The sequence below is a fragment of the Aedes aegypti genome, chromosome 2, assembly GCF_002204515.2.
Source record: "Aedes aegypti strain LVP_AGWG chromosome 2, AaegL5.0 Primary Assembly, whole genome shotgun sequence".
Classification (NCBI taxonomy): domain Eukaryota; kingdom Metazoa; phylum Arthropoda; class Insecta; order Diptera; family Culicidae; genus Aedes; species Aedes aegypti.
This window is the reverse complement of record NC_035108.1, coordinates 21852124-21875403: the sequence shown is the minus strand read 5'-3', so window position 1 is coordinate 21875403 and position 23280 is coordinate 21852124. Positions and strand designations below refer to the sequence as shown.

The 23280-nt window shown below is 36.7% G+C and overlaps 2 protein-coding genes across 10 annotated transcripts in view; one reads left to right on the top strand and one right to left on the bottom strand.

Moving 5' to 3' along the window:
- Positions 1–23280, bottom strand: part of LOC5571277 (myocyte-specific enhancer factor 2) — a 296538-nt gene that overhangs the window by 172995 nt on the left and 100263 nt on the right. The gene's annotated exons all lie outside the window — the stretch shown is intronic.
- LOC110675377 lies at positions 1613–10092 on the top strand. The gene is made up of 2 exons (XM_021840201.1): positions 1613–2406; positions 9649–10092. The coding sequence occupies exons 1-2, from the start codon at positions 1659–1661 to the stop codon at positions 10059–10061; spliced, it is 1161 nt and encodes a 386-aa protein (XP_021695893.1). The 5' UTR covers positions 1613–1658; the 3' UTR covers positions 10062–10092.

The window sequence follows — 23280 nt, the reverse complement described above, 5'->3', positions numbered from 1 at the left end:
ACTTGTCATTTTCAGTATTAAGCTTTACTAAGTTTGCTTTGAACAGTGTTGCCAGCGATGGTTGACAATGTCTGTCTAGGACAATTCGCGATATACTTCGCGGAGGACATGTTGTTACTAGAAAACCGGAGAATCTCCTGCACTTCCTACAGCTACCTGTGATAAGCGGGTGGGTAAGTCGATTTATTCAATTCTAGCGATGGATAGAACTGATGATGTTTGATGGCATTATCAAGGATGATGAGATAGGAGAGATAACTATTGGGAAGAATGTTATAAAATTGAAGAAGGGACGGGGCCTGGGTTGAACCTACGACCTCCTGCTTGAGAAGCAGAAGCGATAGTCAACCCCGTCTTAAGTTGCCATATAAACTTATACCTCGATTATCTCCGACAGTTTTTTTTTTACATTGAGTGTTTTCAAATGATAGTCTGACTAACTTCAAATGTTAGTCTAATTTATTCCTAACTTTTATAATTCTCACTTCCTTCATTTTCTCACAGCGAGGGAGCGGGGGTTTGAAATTTCTTACGCGTTATACAAAATATGTTTTTTTTTGTGTGCTACGTGGCCGAGCGGTTAGTGTCGTCAGACAGTGAGCGCATCGTGTCATGGGGTGGGGATTCGATTCCCGCTTCAGCCCTTGAAGCTTTTCGTCAGAAACGTTTCGCGGCTGTGCCACTGGATCATGCTTGTCCGTTGTCTAGTGTTAATACAGTCTGTGCAGCTAAAATGGCTGAAAACGGTGTCGTGTCCGTGTTTTTTTAATCTTCATATAAAAAATCTTACTTTAGTGACCGACGTGTTATAAACAGTCAGTCGAAATTGTCTTACACAATTAATGGACAGTCCCTAACTTGTCCATCCAGTTCTGAACAATTAGCTATAAAAAAACAGGAAAAATGACAGAATTGAAAATGGCCAACCCACTGATATTTACGAGTTATTTGAATTTTCGTGTCCCTTAGTTATTTGTAACTTTATTTGTGGAGGCCTTCCTAGGGATCGTTCAAAACTTTTGTTTCTGCAAAAACAAAATTTTCCACACAAAAAATATTGTCCGAAAATTTAAAATTGCTAGGTTACGTCAATCCAAAGTAACATTGATTTAAATTTTTACCTGGGTCGAAAAAGGCCCTAAGCCCTTACTGAGGTTAAAGCACTTCTTATAAAAACCACTTTTTCGTAAAGAAATAGTCGGTTAAGGTCATGGGAAAGAAATGGTCTAAGGGGGGAGGAGAGGGAGGTGCATGCACGTCCAGAGCTGAATTTAAACACGAAACTTAGATTTGAGCATAATTAATTCCTTAAATGAAGATTTCAACCGAATTTGATCAAAACGCTAGCTATTTGTTTACAGACTAACATTTATTATCATCAGTTTAACAAAATCCACATGCCTAAAAATTTATCCCGGGACAAAATTAAAATTCAAAACCACGCCACGCTTACAGCGCATAGTAGGCGTCGTCCGCGAGTGCGCGCGCGAAACCGCAATCCGCGTTTCCTAGGAAACGCCAAACCGCGGCCGTATTTCCATGGAAACGCGAACCCGCGAGCGCGCTTCCCACGCCAGACCACGCGTGCTGCCATTTTGAGCGTGGTCTTTCCTTGGAGTGGTAGTGTAAGCGTGCGTGATCCGAAAAATTTTCCGGCAATGGAATACAATCTGCGAACCGTGACCAAATCGTGCGAAAAGTACAAACGTCTCCGGTTTCCGTTGAAGATATGGATTCTGGTGAACGCGAGTGGCAACCGTTTCCTCTACTGGGACGTCACGGAAACCGTGGTCGTGGTGGATCGCGAAGCGCTGGAACACTATCTGGCCTCGTCTGGGTCGATTTTCAGCTTCGGGAAGTTGTCCACGTTCTTCTGGCTGATGGATTACCATGGATTCGAGCTTGAAGGAGGCTTTGGCGAGGATAAGATCATCCTACAGTACAAGCATACGTCGTTCACGCGGGAGAATCGCGCCTACTTTGAGCAGCTGCTGCGCAGTCAGAGGCAGCGGGAGGTGATCAACGCTGAAAAGGGAAATTGTTCCGTTCATCGCACCAAGATTCCGCGTAGCTTGAAACAGTGCGAAGCGGATACCAACGGAAACGGAACTGCTCCGTCTCGGTTGTCGTCCAGCAGCTTTGCCCAGGAAAAGTTCAATTTGCTGATGGAAATCAAGTCGTTGGATAAGTCGGTTCGAGAGGCGTACGGGAGTTTGGCCAAATCGGATGACTGCGATGGGATGGTTCCGATCATTGAGGTGCCGGATACGTACTGCGACGAACCGGTGGCCAGCGTTCCGGCGTACACGAAGCAACGTCTCATCGCTGGGAACTACGGACGGGCCAATTTGAAAGATTTGAAGCGGTTCTTCGGGGATTACCTTCCGGTGTATGAGGACTCTCCTGGTAAGACGATTTTTCTTTTAGCTCTTTACTACCCAACCCCGCCTTTGAAAGGATTAGATTTTGTAATTTTGTATATTTTTTTCGTAGCCTTGAAGTCAAAATGACTTTATTTTTGGCTTAAACCTAAAACCGTAACACGCATCTATGGAATGTTTATTATGACTTCGGAAAAATATGTGAAAAATGTTGAATGCCTGAGCCATTCGCAGATTTCATATTTTCTACAATCAACCTATCACAGAAGAATAGTGGTATTCTATTTGCAATTTCTCATCGTAATAGGCTGTTTTTCATCACGCCAATCTGTCATGAAACGGCCTGCTTTCCTGCACTGAAGTATGCAGTGCGGGAATAGTCATTACGCAACTGAAACCAGTGCTGTAATGATTCATTACACAACGCTTTCTCGTTACGCAACTGTTTTGGGTTGCGTAATGAACCATTACACAACAATTTTTCTCAGAAATTGTAAAATAATGGTGAATGCATTACGATATAATTTCTGATACCCTCAAGTGGTCTTCTATGAAATTGCAAAAAATGTTGTACGTAACTCGTTGAAGAACTCGATTTTTACACCACTTGTCGTAATTATCCTACTCGGCAAGCCTCGTAAGATATATTTACAACTCGTGGTGAAAAAATTATAATTCTGCAACTTTTTCCGTGAACTACCATTATATTATACATATTTATGAATTCAGTGGTTTCGAATCAAAAACTTAGAATTGGAATTCATTTAATTTTGATTTCGTAATATTTTTTATTTATTAAATAAATTGTAATCTACTTTTTTAAGATGTTATGAAAATATAAGAGCTTATCAAATGATTCTGGTTGAAGAACTAAATAGTTAAAAAAACTCTTTTGTAAAGCTGTTCTTCAAAGATAAACATTATTTTTCGCATAAAAAAAAAGAAATTTTTTAATAACAAATTATCCGTTGGCATTCTTTACGATTCTACTAAAAGTGTAGTTATGTTTTCAAACACCAATAATATTTCATCAATCTCTGACACTAGGTCACTCCAGTGATTTATTTCAAATTTGCTGAAATACCACGCTTTTACTATCCCACCAAAAAAGTCAAGTAAGAGCCAGTGTTGTGTAAAACTCAATTTCTCATAACTCACTTTTGAGATTTTTCATGCGTGAGTTGTCAGTCACGCAACTCAGAAGTCAAAAAATCATGGTTGAGTTGGCTCACCTTTTTAACTCATTGTCTCGTATTTCCACAGTTCACTCACACATGGCAATATTTTGTTGTTAGTCTGGTAAAATTATAGTAATCCTTTTTAACGTAAACAACAACATTCGGGTTTCACGAATTTTTGACGGGTTTTGCGACTGAATCATTTTACGGTTTGAGTTGATTGAGTGATTTTCAATCAAAATCTCAAGCGTGAGATTTACAGTGCAGATTGTATTGATTGAGATATGAGTGTGAGTCTATCGAAACTGGTGAGAGCGTGTTTAAATTCTGTTTATATTAAGAAAGGAACTAGGGTAGATGTACCAATAGTGGAGGTACTAAGCAGGATTGAACTTCATTTAACCGCCTAAATTCAAGAAGCGCAATTAATGTACATGTTAATGTTGTAACGGGAAGCAACGACCATTGACTTAATGAGAAAAATGATTTCATCGCAGTAATCCACGGCATGTCAGTGAAAAATAATACCTCCACTATTGGCACACTGTTCCTTTAGTTGCGATATATTTTTAAATTGATACTTATATTGAGCTGTTCGGTAATCCAATTATTAAATTAATTAACTCATTACACGTGGTAAAGATGGAAAAATTATGGGTGAAATTATGAAAAAAACATCCACGTGCTCGGTTGGGATCTGAACCCAAGAATCTTGTATGCTAGACGAGCGCTTTACCGCTACCGAGCCACTTGGTGACCCAATAACTGAGTTGGTTACAAGTTTAGAATTCAAATCCCTACAGACCACGGTATATTTTTAATTTGTGTTCCTATAGTTGCGGTATCCGTTGTTTTCTTATGAGATCCTCCACTATAGGAACACTTTACCGCAACTATTGGTGCAAGTAAGAAAAGTTTTAGCAATTTTAGTGTGATTTCATCAGTTTTAAAGTAATTTGCACGCTATTTTCAACTATTCCGTGTATCAACAAGCCAATACGTCGATTGGAAGTGTCGGTTCTGTGGCTAATGTAATAGAATCAGTAAAAACGCTAAAAATATGTTGTAAATTTAAGTTTATTGTCATGCACATATTTGGAGCATCAAAATAAACCTAAATTTAAACGACCGACCCTGTATTTTTCAATCAAATAAAATTTAAATTTACACGATTATGTAACATTCAAGTACAGGTCGGACTCGATTATCCGGAGGATCGATTTTTTTTTCACTCCGGATAATCGAATCCTCCGGATAATCGAATCACTAAGAAAACAATTGAAATCTTCGATAAAAGAACATAAATATTATCTTTTTTCGTTGTTTTATCTATACGATGCGCTTGCGTAGCCAGAAATTATTTCTAGGAACAGTAGAGGTCTTTACAAGAAAAAAACAAATTTTTATCAGCATTCACAAAAAACCACTTTTTCAAACCCTCCTTTTCTTAAATACGTTCAAAGCTGCAAAACCATTCATATTGTATATTGCAATACCAAATTTTCTCAGATTTATGCATAAAAATTGAAAAACAAGAACATCAACATACAAATTCCGGATAATCGAGTCTAAAATTCCGGATAATCGAATCCCGGATAATCGAGTCCCCGGATAATCGAGTCTCCGGATAATCGAGTCCGACCTGTAATTATGGTTGAAAATTGAGTTAAAATTCATTTAAGTCCACATGATGCTGTTACAATACACGAATTTGATTTATATTTACAGTAGAGTTCAATTTATACTACATTGAAATTTAAATGTTTTTTTCTGTGTATGTATGAATGATAGAAAACTAAATCATGAGTTTTGACCACATTCAAAAGTATAAATTTTCCATATAGGTCATTTTAATGAAAATTTTTATAAGTTTTGAATCATGCACGCATATTTACCGATTTTCAGCAATTTGTAAACGTTTTCCTTGAATTGTTTCGATCGGTAACCTCAGAATAACATATTATGGAAATAGTACATGGAAAATAAATTCTTTTCAATTGAATTGTTGTCAACTTTGATGATTTTTTTTTTGTGCTTTGAATGGTCTTCTGAAAGTAACGCATTTTTTCTCTACTGTGTTATAAATATGATGTGGGGACTAAATAAGTAACTCTATGAAGGTTTTTTTTTAATTTTTCATATTGACTATATTACGGAGAAACCTCCATGAATTGACATTCAATGGCTCGATATCGACTCATGGAACCGTGTTCAAAATAAAATGTCATGGTAGGGACCATCAACCCTTCAAACAGTTTTCCAAATCATTTCTGTTCTATTAGAGTAAAATCATCGGCTTTGACCAGCCTGAGAGAAAAAGTCAATAAAAAATATATGGGAAGCCCTATTTATACTACAAATATGTCAATCCATATTATGTAAGTAAAATATCGGAACTGAGCTATACCCATTTTTATGCTTGAAAATCGCGTTGGTCAATATAGGCCACCTGAACCAGTTTCGGCCAACGATTTAGCTTCGGTTCCTAAATTGACCAATCACATTGTTTTCTTATGAGAGTGGCCAACTTAGAAGTACCCTGGCCAAATTAGGTGTATGAGAATTGAAATTATAAAGAAATTTAATTGGTTTTCTTATGATTTGAATCAATTCAGACGAGTCAATTAATGTGGCTCTATCATGTAAATGTGATCCTTTAATCATTTATAGAAGGAGACTTGGGAATTTCTGGCAAGGTTCTTGGTAAGATGCTGGTTAGATTTCCTTTCAGATTCATGGCAAATTTTTAATTAGATCTTTGTTGGAATTCTAACGGGAATCGAGCCGATAATTGAGGATCAGTTGATTCTAAAAAAGATCTTTGCCTGACTTTGCTATGAATTCTCAGTAGATTCGTAGAGGTTGGCAAAAATCTGAGCCAAAAGATATTTCTGGTAGATCTTTTGAAGTTTTGGTCAGATTCATCGTACGCAGATTTTGGGGTTATTGGTGGTACTGATTCTTGACGAAGCCTCGTCTGGAATATTTCAGTTTTGGACTTGAAAAATTCGTTGTTAGAAAAACTTTTTTCCCTAAAATATGCCCAATTTGCAATGTATGGACGACTTTTAGTAAACTTAATTGCGAAACTTTTTGCCTAAGAACGATCAAAATCTGAAATGGCCGTTTTTTTAAATCGATTTTATAATTTTGAATCATTGATTTTTCAGTGTAGAAAATGTTTTTTTTTTATTTTTTCAATTTTTTCACGACAGTCCCCCATACAACACTTTTGTTTAGGTCTTACCGTTTTCGAGTTGTACTGGTTTATAAAAAGTAAAAAAAACTTTGACCCTTTCCAAATGATAATCTAGATCGATTTTGAAAAAAACAAAGTATGTAAAGTATCTTAGTTTCACATAGTCTTCACACCCAGAATGTTTCATTGAATTCTGAAGGGGTGCTGCCAATCCCTTTGTCGAGTTGGCGTGAAATCCGTCAAAAGAATAAAATATGTTATCAAACTGCATGAACGTTGAAAAAAACTTTATTAATTTGAGGATATTGCTTCATAATCCATAATTTGAAAAGGAAAATATGTATCAAAATATGCTATTAACAATGTTGAAACAATATGAAATCACAGAACCATGATCTCACCTGGTTCTAAAATCCGGGAATTAGAAATTTGATTTTGTATGAACAATCTCGAATTGAACAAACTTTGATCTCATATCTCGGAAGCTCGACACCTTTAAGACCCACAAATAGACTCCAAAAGCAAAGAACATGATGCTCTCATTTCTTTCGTCTTTTAGTTGTGAAGCATAGCCGAATGGTTAGAATCTATGTGTATAGATCTGAAGATCAACGGATCGATGCTGGTTAGCGACTTAAGTTTTGTTATTCCATTTCATCTGCCAGATCATATTTTGAAATTGATTTGTAGATCAATCAATAAACTTGCCAGATATTGTTTTTATCTTACAATATTTTGATAAGATATGATGCAATCACAGACAACCAGAAGTCGTTTGATTATACAAGCTCCATCACATCCGCACAACATGGCGGATGCAATCGTATTATTGACTCGTTTCCTCGCTAAAAGGATAGTTCATTCGTACATTTTGTTTCGTCTCGTATAAATGTACAAACTAAATCGAACCGATGCGTAGCAGCTGTCAAATCTACTTTGTTATCATAAATTATATCGTATAGTATTATAGGTCACTTCTCAATGAAAATTTTACACTAGCATAATATACTATTTATTCCATCATATAAAATATGCACATTATATATCACCCTTTTTATATGGCACCCTTATGATTCCAGAAACGACGAATGTGGAAAATGATCCTTTTTATATACATTGAAAGTCTTCTTGTGAAAAATCGTGGAGATAAAGCTGTTGTATGACTTGTTTTGGTGAGAAAATGCAATTGTTCCCTCAAAGCTGTTCCTTGAAGTGGTTCCAGAAATGGCTTATGTAGCCCAAGGGAGAATTTTCGTGAAAAAATATGAAGAAAAGCTGTTAATGACCTGTTTTTGAGTGAAAGCGAAAGTGCCCCCTGTCACAGGTTCCCTGAGGGCACTCTATTAATTCCGGAAACGGCCAATGTGGCCAATGATTCTTTTCAAATACATTGGCCTTTACTTGGAAAATCATGCAGAAAAAGCTGTCACACGACCCATTTTGGTCCGAAAATGCAATTGTCCCCTCTCACGGGTTCCCCCGGGGCATATTGGAAGACTTAAAACAGATAGGATTGAATTTATGAAATACCCAAAATGGCCATGTCTAAAAATTTCATCAGGATTGTTTTTTAATGTTTTTTTTAAAGTAGAATATTTGTGTCCTGAAAGAGCTTGGCTTGAGTGTTAAGATTATACATTTGCCACAGAAACAATCTTGTAGAATCGTCCATAACTTCTTTGCACTACTAAAACCAACCGAAACTAAAATTTTATTAAATTCAAACGATTGTCAGTCAGTGCAAAACAATAATTTAGAGAAATAATAAAATACTGGATTCTGGCATATTGAACAAAAGTTCTATCATGTGTGATCTCACTTGACAGTTACGGAATTCTTTGACAATCGTACTTCGTGTTGTGTAAGAACCCCTCTCAAGATTTTCCCAAGGCTCCGGATTCCATTAAAACCTTGCCCAGAATCCTGGAAGGACCATGTGAAAATGCTGTGTAGAGTTTTGTGGAAATCAATCTCAATTTTTTTCTGAAGAACCCATTTAGATTCATGTACGAGTCCATTTCAGGATTCTGCTATAAATATCGTTTCTTATATTCTAAAGATTACTTTTGAAAGTATTGAGAGTATTCAAAAGTCTTAAAACATAATAAGCATAAAATTAAAAAAAAAAACTGTAGACAGCCTTGCTGATTTTATCAGAAACATGTGAAAGTTTTCCGAGATATGAGAGATTTTTTTAGATTATTTCGAGTAATTTTGTGATAACAAATCCTTGAGCTCTTTAGTGAAATACTTGTTCGTACCTACGTAGTTCGTATTTTTTAAAAAAATATTGAAACCATCGTTAGGGCTGAGAATAGGCCAAAAATACGTAATTCCTGATTGTTTTGTAAACAACTTTCGATTTTTGGCTTGAAATGTTCTTTGCAGTATGAAGAGACGGTCACACAAATATTTGAAATTTATTTGTTTTTCATCGAGTAACTCAAATGTACCTAAGAAAAGCTGGTTCATGCTCACCCCTTTGAGGAGGTGACATTGGGCTAGGCAGAACTGATTCGCAATAAGCACGAATTAAAAGAATCGTCTTCCGACTCATATGTTGACATGGATGTAAGATTTTTAAAGGTTTTCTACCTCCTAAAAGTGATAAAAACATGGAACTTTCAAATTTAAAAAGACTTTCACTTTACTTTTTAATTATCAAAAATCCATCATTCAATCATCAGCAATCATCAAAAACGAAAAATTAAATTAAATGGAATAGTAAATTTTCTTTCATTGCTTAAATTTTAAGCAAAAAACTGGTTTTCAAAATTTGTTAAACGGTTATGGTTATTTTCCTCTAAAAAATAAAGTACTAGCTCCCGAAATTTAATGTTTCTTTGGTAGCTGTAGATATTAAACACTTTATGTTACTCAAACTTTTCAGATACAATGGAAACGACATGTCTTGAAGCTCCGGAAGCCCCAACCGAGGAAACGAAGGAAGAAACCGTATCCGAAATTGTCCTCTCATCATCACCGGAAATGGAATCCGAGTCTTTACCAGTCCTGCTGGTCGAAAAACCGGAACCGATAAATACGCTGGAGACTTTCGATTACCAGGACAAACCAAACACGATGGACAACCAGGACCCCGTCAAGAGTGATGTGGAGAATTATGTGCCAGCCGTCATTCGCGGTGAGGATTTACCGTTGATAAGCTTCGAAAACGGGGCAGATGAATTCGGGCCGATGCAAGATAGTGCCAATAGCGTCGTGGCCAACGGCCAGATGGACGAAGCACAGTTCCAGCTGTATTCGGACATTCGCGAGACGTTCGAGCTGTTGAATCAGTTTTGAATTGTATATTTTCTAGATTAGGTTAACATTAATTTTATCCAAAAACGTGAATAAACTATTTGAATTCAAGTTTTTTTAGATTTAGATTCTATTTTTCCAGAGAAAAAATTTCCAACCTTTTCTATATTCTCTCCTTCAATTTTAAAACTTTCGTGGTCTGCCATTGCATGAACACTAAAAGACTTTGACATATCAGGAACCTAAGAAAATTTACAACGAAAAATGATATAGAATCTATGGAAAACCTTTGCATTCCGAACGAGACTACCAAAGCCAAGGGTTTCCAGATGCTTTAGCTCGCGGAGCACATTTTGGGATTGAATTGTTGCGCCGAACACCCGTTTGTTAATGACATGGCAAAACGAAACCACATATCAAATTTTGGTGAGTACAATTCTGGAGAAACTGTCAATCAATCAGTGTGATTGATTGAGAAAAGATATTGAAAATCCAGTAGCAACACATATATAAGGATCGGTCATTTTGTGGGAGTTTGAAATAAAATATAAATTTTATTCGTATTGAAAAAGGTTACCAAAAATTGATCGATTTTGTTGTGAATATCGGAAGGTGCCAAAAATAGAGCATTCCATAAACGGAATCCCACTGTAAAAGAGTAAAATACAATAGACATTCTAATTAGATACTAGCTCTGTTTGAAAAAAAAAAAGTTCAGTCATTCAGGTTTTCCCACAGATCACCGACAAACGGCTAAAACCGGCTGAAATTGATATTTATTGGTTGACAGGCCCAATCACAGCGCATATTATCCCAAACCCGTCTGGTCATGGCCGTGCGAGTCCATTGTAACCGAGGCGGAATCGATTTTTTTTTTCACTTTATTTCGGCAAATTCTGTAAATACTCCTGCTGCGTTGGGCGGAATAATTAGGCTAACTCGCCGTCATCGGTTTTTATCATCGCAGAATGGGAGATTTGGGGGGAGGAAATGTTTAACTTTGGCAGCTTTCCAGCTGTTTCAAATTCTGGGAAACCGACCTTCAACTTTTTGAAGGGAATCTGAATGATTCCGTTTTTTGGCTCTAGATGGCAACATTGCTCGGTTGTTAAATGAAAAGGTATTTTTTTGTAAAAATTCTCAATAAAATTCTTATAAATATGTTGCGAGAATCATTTTGTTGAAATTCTAGTTTCATTCCTGAAGAAATCCCTGGAGTGATTGGTGAGGAAATATTTTTAACATTCACTGCGAATTGTCAGAAAAAAAAACGTTGAAAAACTTCTGTGAAAGCTCCTGGAAGCACATGTGGTGGAACTCTTGGAAGATTATCTTGAGGATTCCCCACATAAATGATATGAAATTAATATTCAATAAAAAGAAAGAGTCATACTTAATACGGCAATCACAGTCCCATTCTTAAGAGACACTCCACAAATTCACAAATGTCACTGCCACCGATTCCACCGATTATTCCGTTTGATCCCATCTCAGTCTTGCCATCATCAGGACCCATTCAATGGGAAAACGTCGGAACGATAAATGTCGAGCATCGTACATATTTATGTTTTCTCTCGGAGCGTTGGCGGAGTGGAGTTGCCTGGTGACATTATTGCCACCAACGCCCCGGGAGACGAAATATTTTTACCTTTTGATAATGAAACGATCAGCATTCCACTTATTACCATCCTAGTTTTCTGTCCGATGTGTGAGATAGTAAAACTGTCCCATGTGTAGTTGGACTTCAGTTTCCATTTTTCTTCCTTAAGCAATATGAGGAATGGTATCTTATATCGGACGGATATGCGATCACAGGTGGTTCACCATCGGAAGGAAAACCACACGCGTGCACCATTTCGTCCTTGAAACTCCGGAATGAGCGATAAACAGCGAGCACGTCGTCGACCTCGTCGGTTTATGTTTCCGCAACAAATTCATCTCCAAACAACAATCGGTACGACGATACTCAGTGGCTATGTTTTAACTATATCTTCCAGAACGGTACAAGCTGCCTGGCGTTTTGGACAGGAGCAGCTCCAATATCTCTAAAAACAAGGACCACAACTGGAACGATGAAGCAAAATATTTCCAGGAAAAGCTTGGCTATTAAGCTTGGCCTGCTCGATATGTATCCATTCGTTATTGTTATTGTAAGCTTTCTTAGCTACTTATATTTCTAACTTTATGCAAATGAGTTTCCGAGTTTAAGATTGTTGACTCGGAAATATCGATTTTTGTTCTCTTCACGTCCCAACTAGTACAGAGCTTGATGTTCAATTGAGAGATATAACACTATAGAACACAATCAGTGTAACCAAACTAAAATTCTAAAACTTCATATCGGGATACATGATTCAGAGTTACAGATAGTTGACTGCAGTGAGCATCTACGAAGGTCTTGATGATTTCTCCAGAAACACCATTTGAGAATCCTCTAAGATCTTTTTCAGAAGAATTTCTTCAACAACTTCTCTAGAACTCTAGAGAAAAAAAACCCTTGAACAAGATTCTAGAGAACTTTCATTGAAATTCTCTAAAGAACCCCCAAGCAATTACTTGTCGATGGTTCTATTAAAATTAATGGAGGAATTCCAAGAAGAAGAACTTTTTAACTATTATTGTTAAATGTCCAAGAAACCGTCATCGTAGTCATCGTCCACAAATCAAATTTCAAAAGCACGTCAAAACTGAAAATTGATCGATCTGTTTCGGTTAGAGAATAGAATACAGTGAACACATCTTCGTGTAAATTGTCTTGGTTTTGAGTGAAACAACTGCTTTTGAAAAATCCGAAATTAATGACAGATTCGATCCCTCAAAGGATTTTCTGGAGAAATCCCTACACAGCAAGAAACATTCATGTAAATCTCAGCGTAAATGTATGCACATACAGGAAATGTCAGATTTGTCGCAAATTTCCACTGCATATCGTGTAAAATTACATTACAGTAAAGTAGATTTCCGCTATACATTGAACACACATACATTTACATGATGTTGATGGAGTGTAACACGATGCGTAATGTAAATTTGTGACCATTCTGGCATTCCCTTTTATGTGCATAATTTTACGTTAAGTTTTATATGTTTTGTGTAAAGAAATACCAATGAAGAACTTTTAAAATATTTCGTTATATTATTTCCTGAATAATTTCTCGAAAACAAACGCAATTTTTACAAAATCCCTCTACACAACAAAAAATAAATTGTAATATCACGTCATTTCAGCTGCACATTAGTCTCTTAGCAAAAATGTACTATTACATCATTTAAGCGTATAAAACCAATCAACATGCTTCTGAAAATCAAGGTCTAGCAATCGATAGAACCGGTTTGACAAAAAAGGTGTAAAAGTGTGACTGGCATTTGAACCCTAGTCGACCGAGTGAGAGTTGCGTCCGATACCTCTCGGTCATCTCACCACGCTAAAGGGAGTGAGTTAAACTTGATACAAGTTTTGTGCAGCTACTCGAAATGGGTTTCTTGGCATTTTCGTCGATCGAATCCGATTACGTTTTGAGTATAATATTGTTGTAAAATGGATGTAATCAAATTCGTTATGTTTTTCGCTGTGTAGGTATACCACAAGTACTGCAATCAATGCTCCATTCAAGGGTTTATCCCAAAGTTCATCGTGAAATGTCTCTTCATTTAATGAAGAATTAAGCATTACTTGTTTAGCAAGCATCGCCGAAGATTACTCGGAGGAATGCATTTTTTTAAAACCTCTTTCAAGATTTATTTCAAAAATTGCTTCAGAAATTCTCAGAAAATCAAAAAAGTGAGTTAAAAGTACACATTTCAGAAACATCGTCCAAGTAGTTCTCCACAATTTCTCTCCAGGAAAACTTCGAAAAAAGAATTCAGAAATTCGTCGAAAAAACTACTGTTTCTCCACAGATTCCTGTCCACAATAGAATCGCCTTAGTCAAAAAACATATCCAAAAAATGCTTAAGATGAGGATGAGCCTCACGCAGAATTTTCAAGAGCACCAATCTAATGAAGCGAAAATTGGACAGCGCCTTAAATTTGATCAATTGGTCTCCAATGCAAAAACAACAAATTTGTGTGCTCTCAGATTTGTGCTCTTAAAAATGGCATTTTGAGGGAAATTTTATTGAATAATTTCGTCATTAATTCCTGACCAGTTAAAAAATTTAAACTCCATTCTTCCATAGAATTCGATAGGTTTTAGAAATTGTTTCACAAATTCAACTCTTCATTTTACACACATACTGTAAATAAAAAATGCGAAAATCGTTATATGGTACTTTCTATGCTACTGTTTATGGTACTTTATACATAGAAAATGGAAACGAAACATAAATATCAATAATTACTTGTATTGTTTAATATGTTTGATGTATGTTTAATACCTTGGGCATGATTTTTATGCAGTTTCTTACTCCTTACGTTCATCGAGTACAATATCTTTGAATACTTTTAAATCGTCAAAGGAAAAGTGAGATTCTTCACAGGCCTTATGTCGCTCATGTTTAATGATAGAATGGATTTATACTTAGAGCGCTGGAGAAATATTTAAGAATAAACGACTCATTCTGGAGATCCGTGGTTGAACCTTCATAAAAATGTAATAAGAGGCTCTGTTTTGCTAAAAACCTATGAGCTAGTCTTCATCTAAGTTATCTCTAACCAAAGACACAAACTTCTTCTTCAAAAAACTCTTATAAACTCCTAAAAATTTATGAATTTATTTTTTTTACAACTTAACATCAAACCCATAACACGCAAATGCTCCCATAGTCACAACCCTGGCAAAATATTTAATTTTGAACACGAAAAAAAAAACACTTCCATCCTCTAATACCAAGCAAACTAATATTTTAAACAATTAAGTGTAATTTTCGAAAGTGTAAAGTTTACCACCAAAGTATGCGACGATCAAATGCTTTTTCTGACTTTTAGAGAATCTTCAAACGATTTTTGCATCAATACATCATTAAGATCTCGAATTTTCAAAAGCACAAATCTAGAGATCCAGACAACCGTTTACGCTGAAAAATAAACTCACTGGTCACCACCAGTGAGTGTCCACTGAGTTCAATTTTCAGCATGAACGGTTGTCTGGTTCTCTAGATTTGTGCTTTTGAAAATTCGAGGTTTGGCTTCGATGTATCTTCACCTTAAGGCTAGCAAAAAAAATATAACAAAAATTGTCCTTTATAGCGAAGTTATGTCGAAATACACTTACAGTAATGTCCCGATTTTGTCAGCCCCATGCTGCATTTAGGATTGACAAAACCGAGAAAGAGCTAAAATTGGGAACATATTTCGACTGGTTTCAAGTTTTTTTTAACTTAAGGACTTAGTTTTATGATTCTTTTAATATTAACATTGTTTTTTTTTTTATTCCATTTCTATGTACCGTAATCCAAAGTAACATTGATCAGTTTTTTTAATAATTATTAAAAATTTCAAATTTCAAAATTTCGGTTTTTAGATGATTGTATAGACGTGGCCAAGGTCATAATTGACTTTATGCACCCAAAATTGCCAGTATAGACGTGCTTACTTTGATTAAAATAAATATCAATGTTAGGCTGATAAAATCGGTCAAAAAGATGCTAAAATCGGGGGTAGCACAAATCTGGAGAACCAAGCATCCGTTTGAGTTGAAAACCTTATCGATTGGTCACCCGCTGGTGGTCACCAATCGATTAAGTTTTCAACTCAAACGAGCGTTCTGTTCTCTGGATTTGTGCTCTTGAAAATTTGAGTTTTGGCTGCGATGAATCTTCACCTTAAGAAGAATCAAGCAAAAAATCCAAATCATAAAACTTGAGCGGAATAGAAAAATAGAATGCTTAGCAACATAGGAACACTCGTCAGCTGTAATCCAGTTTTTCAGTCGTAATTGGCAACACTGCTCAAGTGAAATCGATAAAACTCAATACATATATCAAATTACTGCACGTTGTTCAAGTCGAATCTTGAGCAAAGTTAAAGTAAAAATTTTGTATTAAACATTCGAGAAAGTGGAACACAATATTTTTTTACGCTGGCAACACTGATAAAATGGTTCGAATAAGCTAAATACAGTCAGGTCCAATCCATGTGTCTTATTCATTAATTTGGGGGTTTTGTTGAATATCACCTATGCATTATAGATAGATGGCACAGTGCTGGCTTCCGCAAAGTTTCTGTACTCAATACGATCTACCTTTAAGAGTTCAGGATTATCCTTTTAGTTTAGAACTTGGCCGATAGGGACGAACTTGTACTACATAAACCTTGAAGGATAAGAATGTAACTTTTGGAACATATGATCCTGATGATTTGAAAGGTTGGTGCCTTTGGTAGAGTTGTTCGATAGCTAAAGGGCTGACATGCGGTGGTCATTGAGCTACGGATTTTAGCTACCAGGCAGTGCTAGTGTGCTCTGAAAAATCAAAAGTTTCATGCTCACTAGTCCCACCAGGTATCAATCTCGTATCTCTTGACTAGAATAATGCTAGCTTATGAGCTACTGAACAATCGCCGAAGACGCCATCACTTTTAGGGGCCAGGATCTAGAGATATTCGCAAAACAAAAGTTTCCAGTTCACTAGCGTCGACTGTTTGAAAAATCTCGAATCTCTTGGCTAAAATAATGATGGCCCTTGAGTAACTGAACAACTTCTCCGAATACGCCATATTTCTACGTGGTCAGGATCTTAAGATATTCGCCAAATAAAATTTTCATGCTCACTAGCACCGCCTGGTGGCTAAATTTCGAATTTCATGGCTTTTATAATGATAGCACTTGAGCTGCTGAACACCTTTGCCGAAGTCACCATCTTTCTAAGTAGTCAGAACCCTGAGATATAAAAAAAAAAAACAAAATTTCGATACCTACTACTAGCGCTGCCTGGTGGCAGAATTCCGTATTTCAATGACCACCGCATGTTAGCCCTTAATCAACTGAACAATTTTGCTGAACATCATGAGCCTCTATTTTGATTACTTTTTGAGATACTAATCATTCATAAAAACGGTCGTAAAATTGAGTTTCGGTCGTAAAAAGATTCTGAGGTATACTAATACAGCGATTCCATGAAAAAACGATCTAGTGGGTCACCGAATTCCGTGAAAATTTGCTATTTTGTTCCTTATCCGAAATAAGGATATACAGTAATGTTCCGATTATGTCAGCCCCTAGTTGCATTAAGGGTTGACAAAATCGAGAAAAAAAAATTCGACTACTTTTTATTTTTATCTATAGACTTCGTTTTGTTCTTTTTTTATGTTTATTTTTTATTTTTTGTTTGAACCGTAATATTTTACAAGATCCCTAGCGTAACTCCGTTCCGTGACAACTGCGATACGAAGTGAATTCAGACTTTAGATGATCTGATAAGGCCATACTTGACATTGTAAATTATGATTGTACCCAATATTACCACATAAAAATAATGTAATTTTTAGGCTGACAAAATCGGGTCAAAAAGGATGCTAAAATCAGGGTAGACAAAATTGGGTCAAAAAGGGTGCTATAATTGTGGGTAGATAAAATCGGGGGTAGATACTGTACTGTACGTGTTTTTGGATTTTTTCTGATTAAGGGGGCCATTTCCAAAATAGGGTGACCAGAAAAATCGCGACCCTGCATTTTTTTTTTAAATCGTAACTTTTGAACCGCGTGACCGATTTTCAATTTTCTTGGACGAAATGAAAGCTAAAGACTTTTCAAGAAAATATAAAAATTCACAAAAAATGTTTCTTAACATGAAAAAAAAATCTAAAATTTCCGACAGTTCAGAAAATTTAACGTTTACTTTCAAATTTTCAGCGATGTATGTTTTTTAGTTTTTGAGATATATATTTTTTTTAAATAACAAATCAGTCATTTTTTATCGGCACACACTGTAGGTCTCAGCGCATTAGAATTTTTTATTTAAAAAAAATCATAACTTTTGAACAGCTCAAACGATCTTTTTTAATGGATGAAAGCTTACCCACACACTAAGCTCTTACGGTGAATTGCACTGTAATCTCAACAGTTCGGTGAAATAAAACACCGTAATTCCGTCAAAATTTTACGGATTACGGTAATTTTTCACAGAATACTGTAAAAATTTACCGTACTCCGTTAATTTATTTCACCGAACTGTTCAGCTGTTGAGATTTTACAGGAATCCGTAAAGTAATTTAAGTGTGCAGTAAACACAAACTCGTATAGGATAGCGCATAAGAGTACAAATGTGGAAGCGATATACGTACATGCGCCATTAGACTGCATGTTAAATGTGCGTATATTGCCCCCATATTTGTACTCTTGTACCCTATCATATACGATCATGTGTTTACGGGGTAAGATTTAAACTTTTCAGAATAAAAATATAAAACCCTGCCGAAAATCGGCATCTCCATTTTAAACACATGCGAAAGTTCCTTTTGGTAGAGATGATGCAAGAGTAATATCAAATAGATTTAATTTGATAAGCTCTAGAACATGAATCATAATTGTCCTCTATCAGTCTGTAATGGAAACGTTACATTTTGTAATTTCGAAATTCGAAACATTTTTTCGATGCAGTATGACGAAGGACGATTAATACTTTCTACTGAATCAAAAATAGTCGCATGGCCAAGAAATTAGCTTAAGAGAATATAGATGAAAAGAAATATATCACCGCAGCCATGCCCTCATGATACTGAATGCGAAATATGTACTTATTTGAAACAGAAGCATGAAACGAGCTCACCAATTGGTAATCCATCGTCGATAGGGCAGTTACAAATTTCGTCAACCATACGCCTGTGCCCTGCATACGTGTTACACGGGCTGCCGAAACACGAAAACAAACTCGGGCGTTCTCGAGTCACTGCCCGGCAAAAACGTCACAACAGAATGCACTTTTAGATTGTCCAGAAAGCTGCTAAAATTTTGCCAACAAATCTTTGAATACTTTTAAAATTTCCATTTTTGGCATTTTAAATTTATTTCGGCATATTTGGCTATACGTAATATGCGTCGTATTGATGTTTCAGACAATTCTGACATATGTGACTTCAGAATTATTTTAATATAAGTGAAATCCAGACGAAACTACAAGTTTCACTGATTTTTATGGACTCCTTGTACAATAATTTTCAATATTTTAAAATAAAGTTTCCAGTTAAATATGATGAAAGTTCTTGAGTTCTTAAGGACGTCTTGGTGTAAGTTATGAAGTAATTCCTTAAATATTTCTTGTAGAAGCGCCTGGAATTATTAGAAAAAAAGTTGTTTGGAACATTGCATCTCAATTCCCCCAGAAACTTCCTAAGAATACTCAAAGAAAATTCTATAGTGAACGTCAAAACAGGCGTCAATTTAACACAGTCTTTAAACGTCAACCAATCAGTCCAAAGAAGATAAAATTGCAATCCATCTTTGAACCGAATTTTTCGCACCGTACAATGCCTCCCATCCCATCACCATCATCATCATCATTTATGGCTCCCTGGAGAAGTGACCGGGTGTCTGCTCCCATTTCGACCATCCATCGTCAACGTCAAGTTTTCTCCGCTTCCAGCTGGCTGATCGACCGATGTCGGCTACTGCATTATATGGCTTCCAGGTAAAAGTACCCATCGAAATGATGTAAGGATCAAAACAGGAGGACCTTCATCCGAACGGCGCATAAATATCTAATCTAAAACAATTGACCAATCACACATAGCAATTTTGCGGGGGTTACCGAGGGATCATCGGCACCGTTGTCGGGAAAACCGAAGCTTTTCGGTTGGACCGGTGCTTCTTTTTCCGTGGACTAAGTGTTATCAGGGCTAGTAGTGACTGAGTGTCTTGGAAAAAGAAACTTTAGAGACCTCTTGCCTGGAGACCACACAAGAACCAAAAAGAGACCAAACGGTAACCAAGAAAACAAAACGAAGCCTAACAGACCATGCCATGACTTTTTTTTTGGGTATTCCTCGTGACATTACGACAAGTATCACGACTTTCCATCGTAAATAGAGACGTTTTAGAGACTTGCATTAAAATAGAGACCAAGTCTCTGAAAATAAACCTGCAACCAGCCCTGTGATACGGTCTCGTCACGGTGAACTCGTGCGGAACGGAACACGCGTAGCAAAAAAATGAACATCCATCTGTGAAATCCACCCACATGCAGGATGTTTCCTGTCGAATGCGTGGAGGTTGCTGGCAAATGAAGGAGGAACGAAACTAACTTCGGTTGCCATTGACAGCCATCAGAGGGGGGGGAGGGTTTGTGAAATTTGGCATAACATTTTTCCATCAATAACATACATGTTATGAAATAAGATACATAATTCTGGTTATTCCAAATGGACCGCTCTCGAGGGGACGGCGACTGGTTATCAGGAAATTCTGCATTTTCGACATCACACACCGCATTTACTGCACCCTAGTTCCGCCTCTGATGGCACGCCCCAAATCGCCCGGAGAAGGCACGTGGTCTTTGGGGTGGTGAGGGTTTCTCGCTGTCGATATAAATTTTCATCTGTTGCTTCCAGGAAAAGCAGCCACAGTCTGCCAGTCTAGGTCGTGTTGCCCGCGTCAGGCTTCGTTATTATTATCAGGAATTTATCATGCCGCCCGACCAGGCACAAAACCTGGCAGAGATAGATGCAGTGACGTGTGTTTCCGGCGATTTCGGTAGCTTAAATTTTGCAAGGCTGTGGGCGGGCGCGCAGTTTAACACCGCCAAACGGAATCATCGCCGTCGCCGACCTTGTAATACGTGGGCTTGACACTTGTTGAAGCTAACGAAAATATAAAAGTTACTTTTCATCGATTGCCAAAATAGCTTTCCGAGCATTTTCGAATGTTTCCTTGGAAATTTGAATCGGGGGGGTATGTGCCAATTGAAGACACTTGATGCGTTCGAAGAGCAGCACGTGCGTGAAGCAAATGGCATATGATATTTGAACGCTACCGAGCAACTTTCATATTGCCATGGAAAGTTGGAATCCATATTATCACTAAGTTCGCACGAAAGCTGCTTCGGCACACATATTATAATAACGTCCTTGAGATGCATGTATCATAAGATGTCGAAATGCTAAACACTTGTTTGCAAATCAGAAATATAAAGCATTACCATACCATCTAGAGAAATATTCCAATACCACACGGTTGCTCGTCTTACCTGTAACGAAAAGAAGTAAATCCGTATTAGTAAAATTAGCAAACACATACATTCCAAGAAAAGAAAAAGATTTTGAGATTGCTCACGCGTCATACAAATTATTTTGATTTTTCATGCAAAAAACATTACCCTCTACCATGGGGGGGTTGAAAAACCGCCAAAATTGTCTTACGTAATTATTGGATAGCCCCAAATCAGTGTTGAATTCGACAAGTTCCAGTAAGTCGAGTCTAACACAGTCTCGTATAACAATTCAAAATGGCCAATCCTCAGATATTTAGTTTTTAGAAAACTCGATGTGAACATTGTTCACCACATTTTTAACTCCTATTTCTTCGAATTCAAATCAATCAATGCGATTTTTTTGCTTGTTGAGTGACGATTTACTATAACTCCACGTTGATAATCGTTTTTATTCTGAAAACTGCCAAACCAATGGAAAAAAATACGAGTTCAAATGCTTGGAATATTTTGAATTTTCTATCAAGCATTGGCCTTTTTAATAGGTTAACTTAATTTTTGTTAGCGTGCATTGACCCAAGGCTTGGCCCTTTTTGATTACTTCGAATGAACAAGAGAGAGTCTTAGGCCTCTCACCATGCTATGACAGTTTGCGAAATGTTTCGATTGTATGCCCTCTTGACGGATAGAGATTCGTTCAATGGCCGTTTTGAGCAAGGAACTTATGAATGATTTGGAAAAAGCGATTATTGGCCGTTTTGAAAATCGGGTTCGTAACGGTAAGTTATATGATTATGTTGACAATGTTTGTATGATTACTAGGTGTTGAGAGGTGCTATCGAATGGTATCAAAACTCGATTTGTTTAAATGTAAAGCGAGAGTTGAGGTCAAAATCCGCGTATCTGCCAAAGGATACACACTCTAGTGGAATCAAATGACATAGCAGTGTCTGCATATTTCAATATACAGTCAACAACGCGGACCCTCAGTAGGATCCGTCATCGTTGATTTCTTCTTTGTATGAATGTTTTTTGACAATACATGTACGAATCTGGTAGAGCGTGCATTCAGTTTTTCAATTACTTTTTATACGTTGATTCTCATCCACCTACTGACATTCGGTGGCAGCAAATTCAATTTCGCTTGTGAAAAAAATCATTTTCTCTCAGAATACCCACAAAACACCCGAAAATTGCAAAACATGTATTTTTTCTTAAAAGACAATCATGATTCATCAACTGGAGGCATCACATTGCCGTTTTCTTACACCAGTCATATAAAATTCATTTGTGTTTTTTTATATTCAACTTTCAATGTCAGTACCTCTAGACGAAATTGAATATTACACATTGAGTATTGTTACAGTGGGTGACGATTACTATAACAACAAACAAACATGTGGAGAAAATGATGAAATTAAATGCTTGGACCATTTCAGATTCTCAACCAAGCATTGGCCTTTTTTATAGGTCAACTTGATTTTTATTAGCGTGCATTGGTCCAAGGCTTGGCCCTTTTTGTTTACTTCGAATAAACAAGAGAGAAGTTTTTGACCTTTTTTTTAGCTTTCAAAAAACCCTACTGACAAAGTGAATCAAAAGGGTCAAGAATAGGATCCGGCTCCCTATGTTGAACTCCAATTTATTCTCCAAACACTATGAACTAATGTTTGACTCACTATTGAAATACTCATGAAATACTCCGAAATCATTTCTCATCTCACACCCGACTGACTCATGATTTACTCGACATAGATTCACTTTTGTCTCACTCTCAAGTCATTCTACATTCCTGGATCTCTCCCAAATCACTATTGATTCTCTTCCTATTTCCCATAGATTCATCCTCGACTCACAGTTGATTCCACTTCCATTCACTCTTGTTTAAGAAGATATCATATTCTAAACACACTCAATCTCGCCATACACGCTCACTTAATGACTGTATTGTTCTATCTAAGAGTTTAGGAAGCTAAATCAGATTTTCGTTTCTTTATCATCGAAAATAGTTACTTCAGTTGCCATTTTAATGGAAAAAGAGACTTAAGTTACTTTTGTTGTAAATGCCTAGCTATCCGAGATAGCAGGTCGAAAATAGTTCCCAAGTCACTAGAAAATGTCTCACTATAACCATTGTAAATATGGATTCTTTCACAACTTCTTCATTTTCAAGGTACTATCG

What these genes read in the sequence shown, in the direction of transcription:
- LOC110675377 (XM_021840201.1), top strand. Translation starts at nt 1,659, where the DNA reads ATGGAATACAATCTGCGAACCGTGACCAAATCGTGCGAAAAGTACAAA. An exon ending in GGTGTATGAGGACTCTCCTG is followed by an intron (nt 2,407 to 9,648) that starts GTAAGACGATTT and finishes CAAACTTTTCAG; the next exon opens with ATACAATGGAAACGACATGT.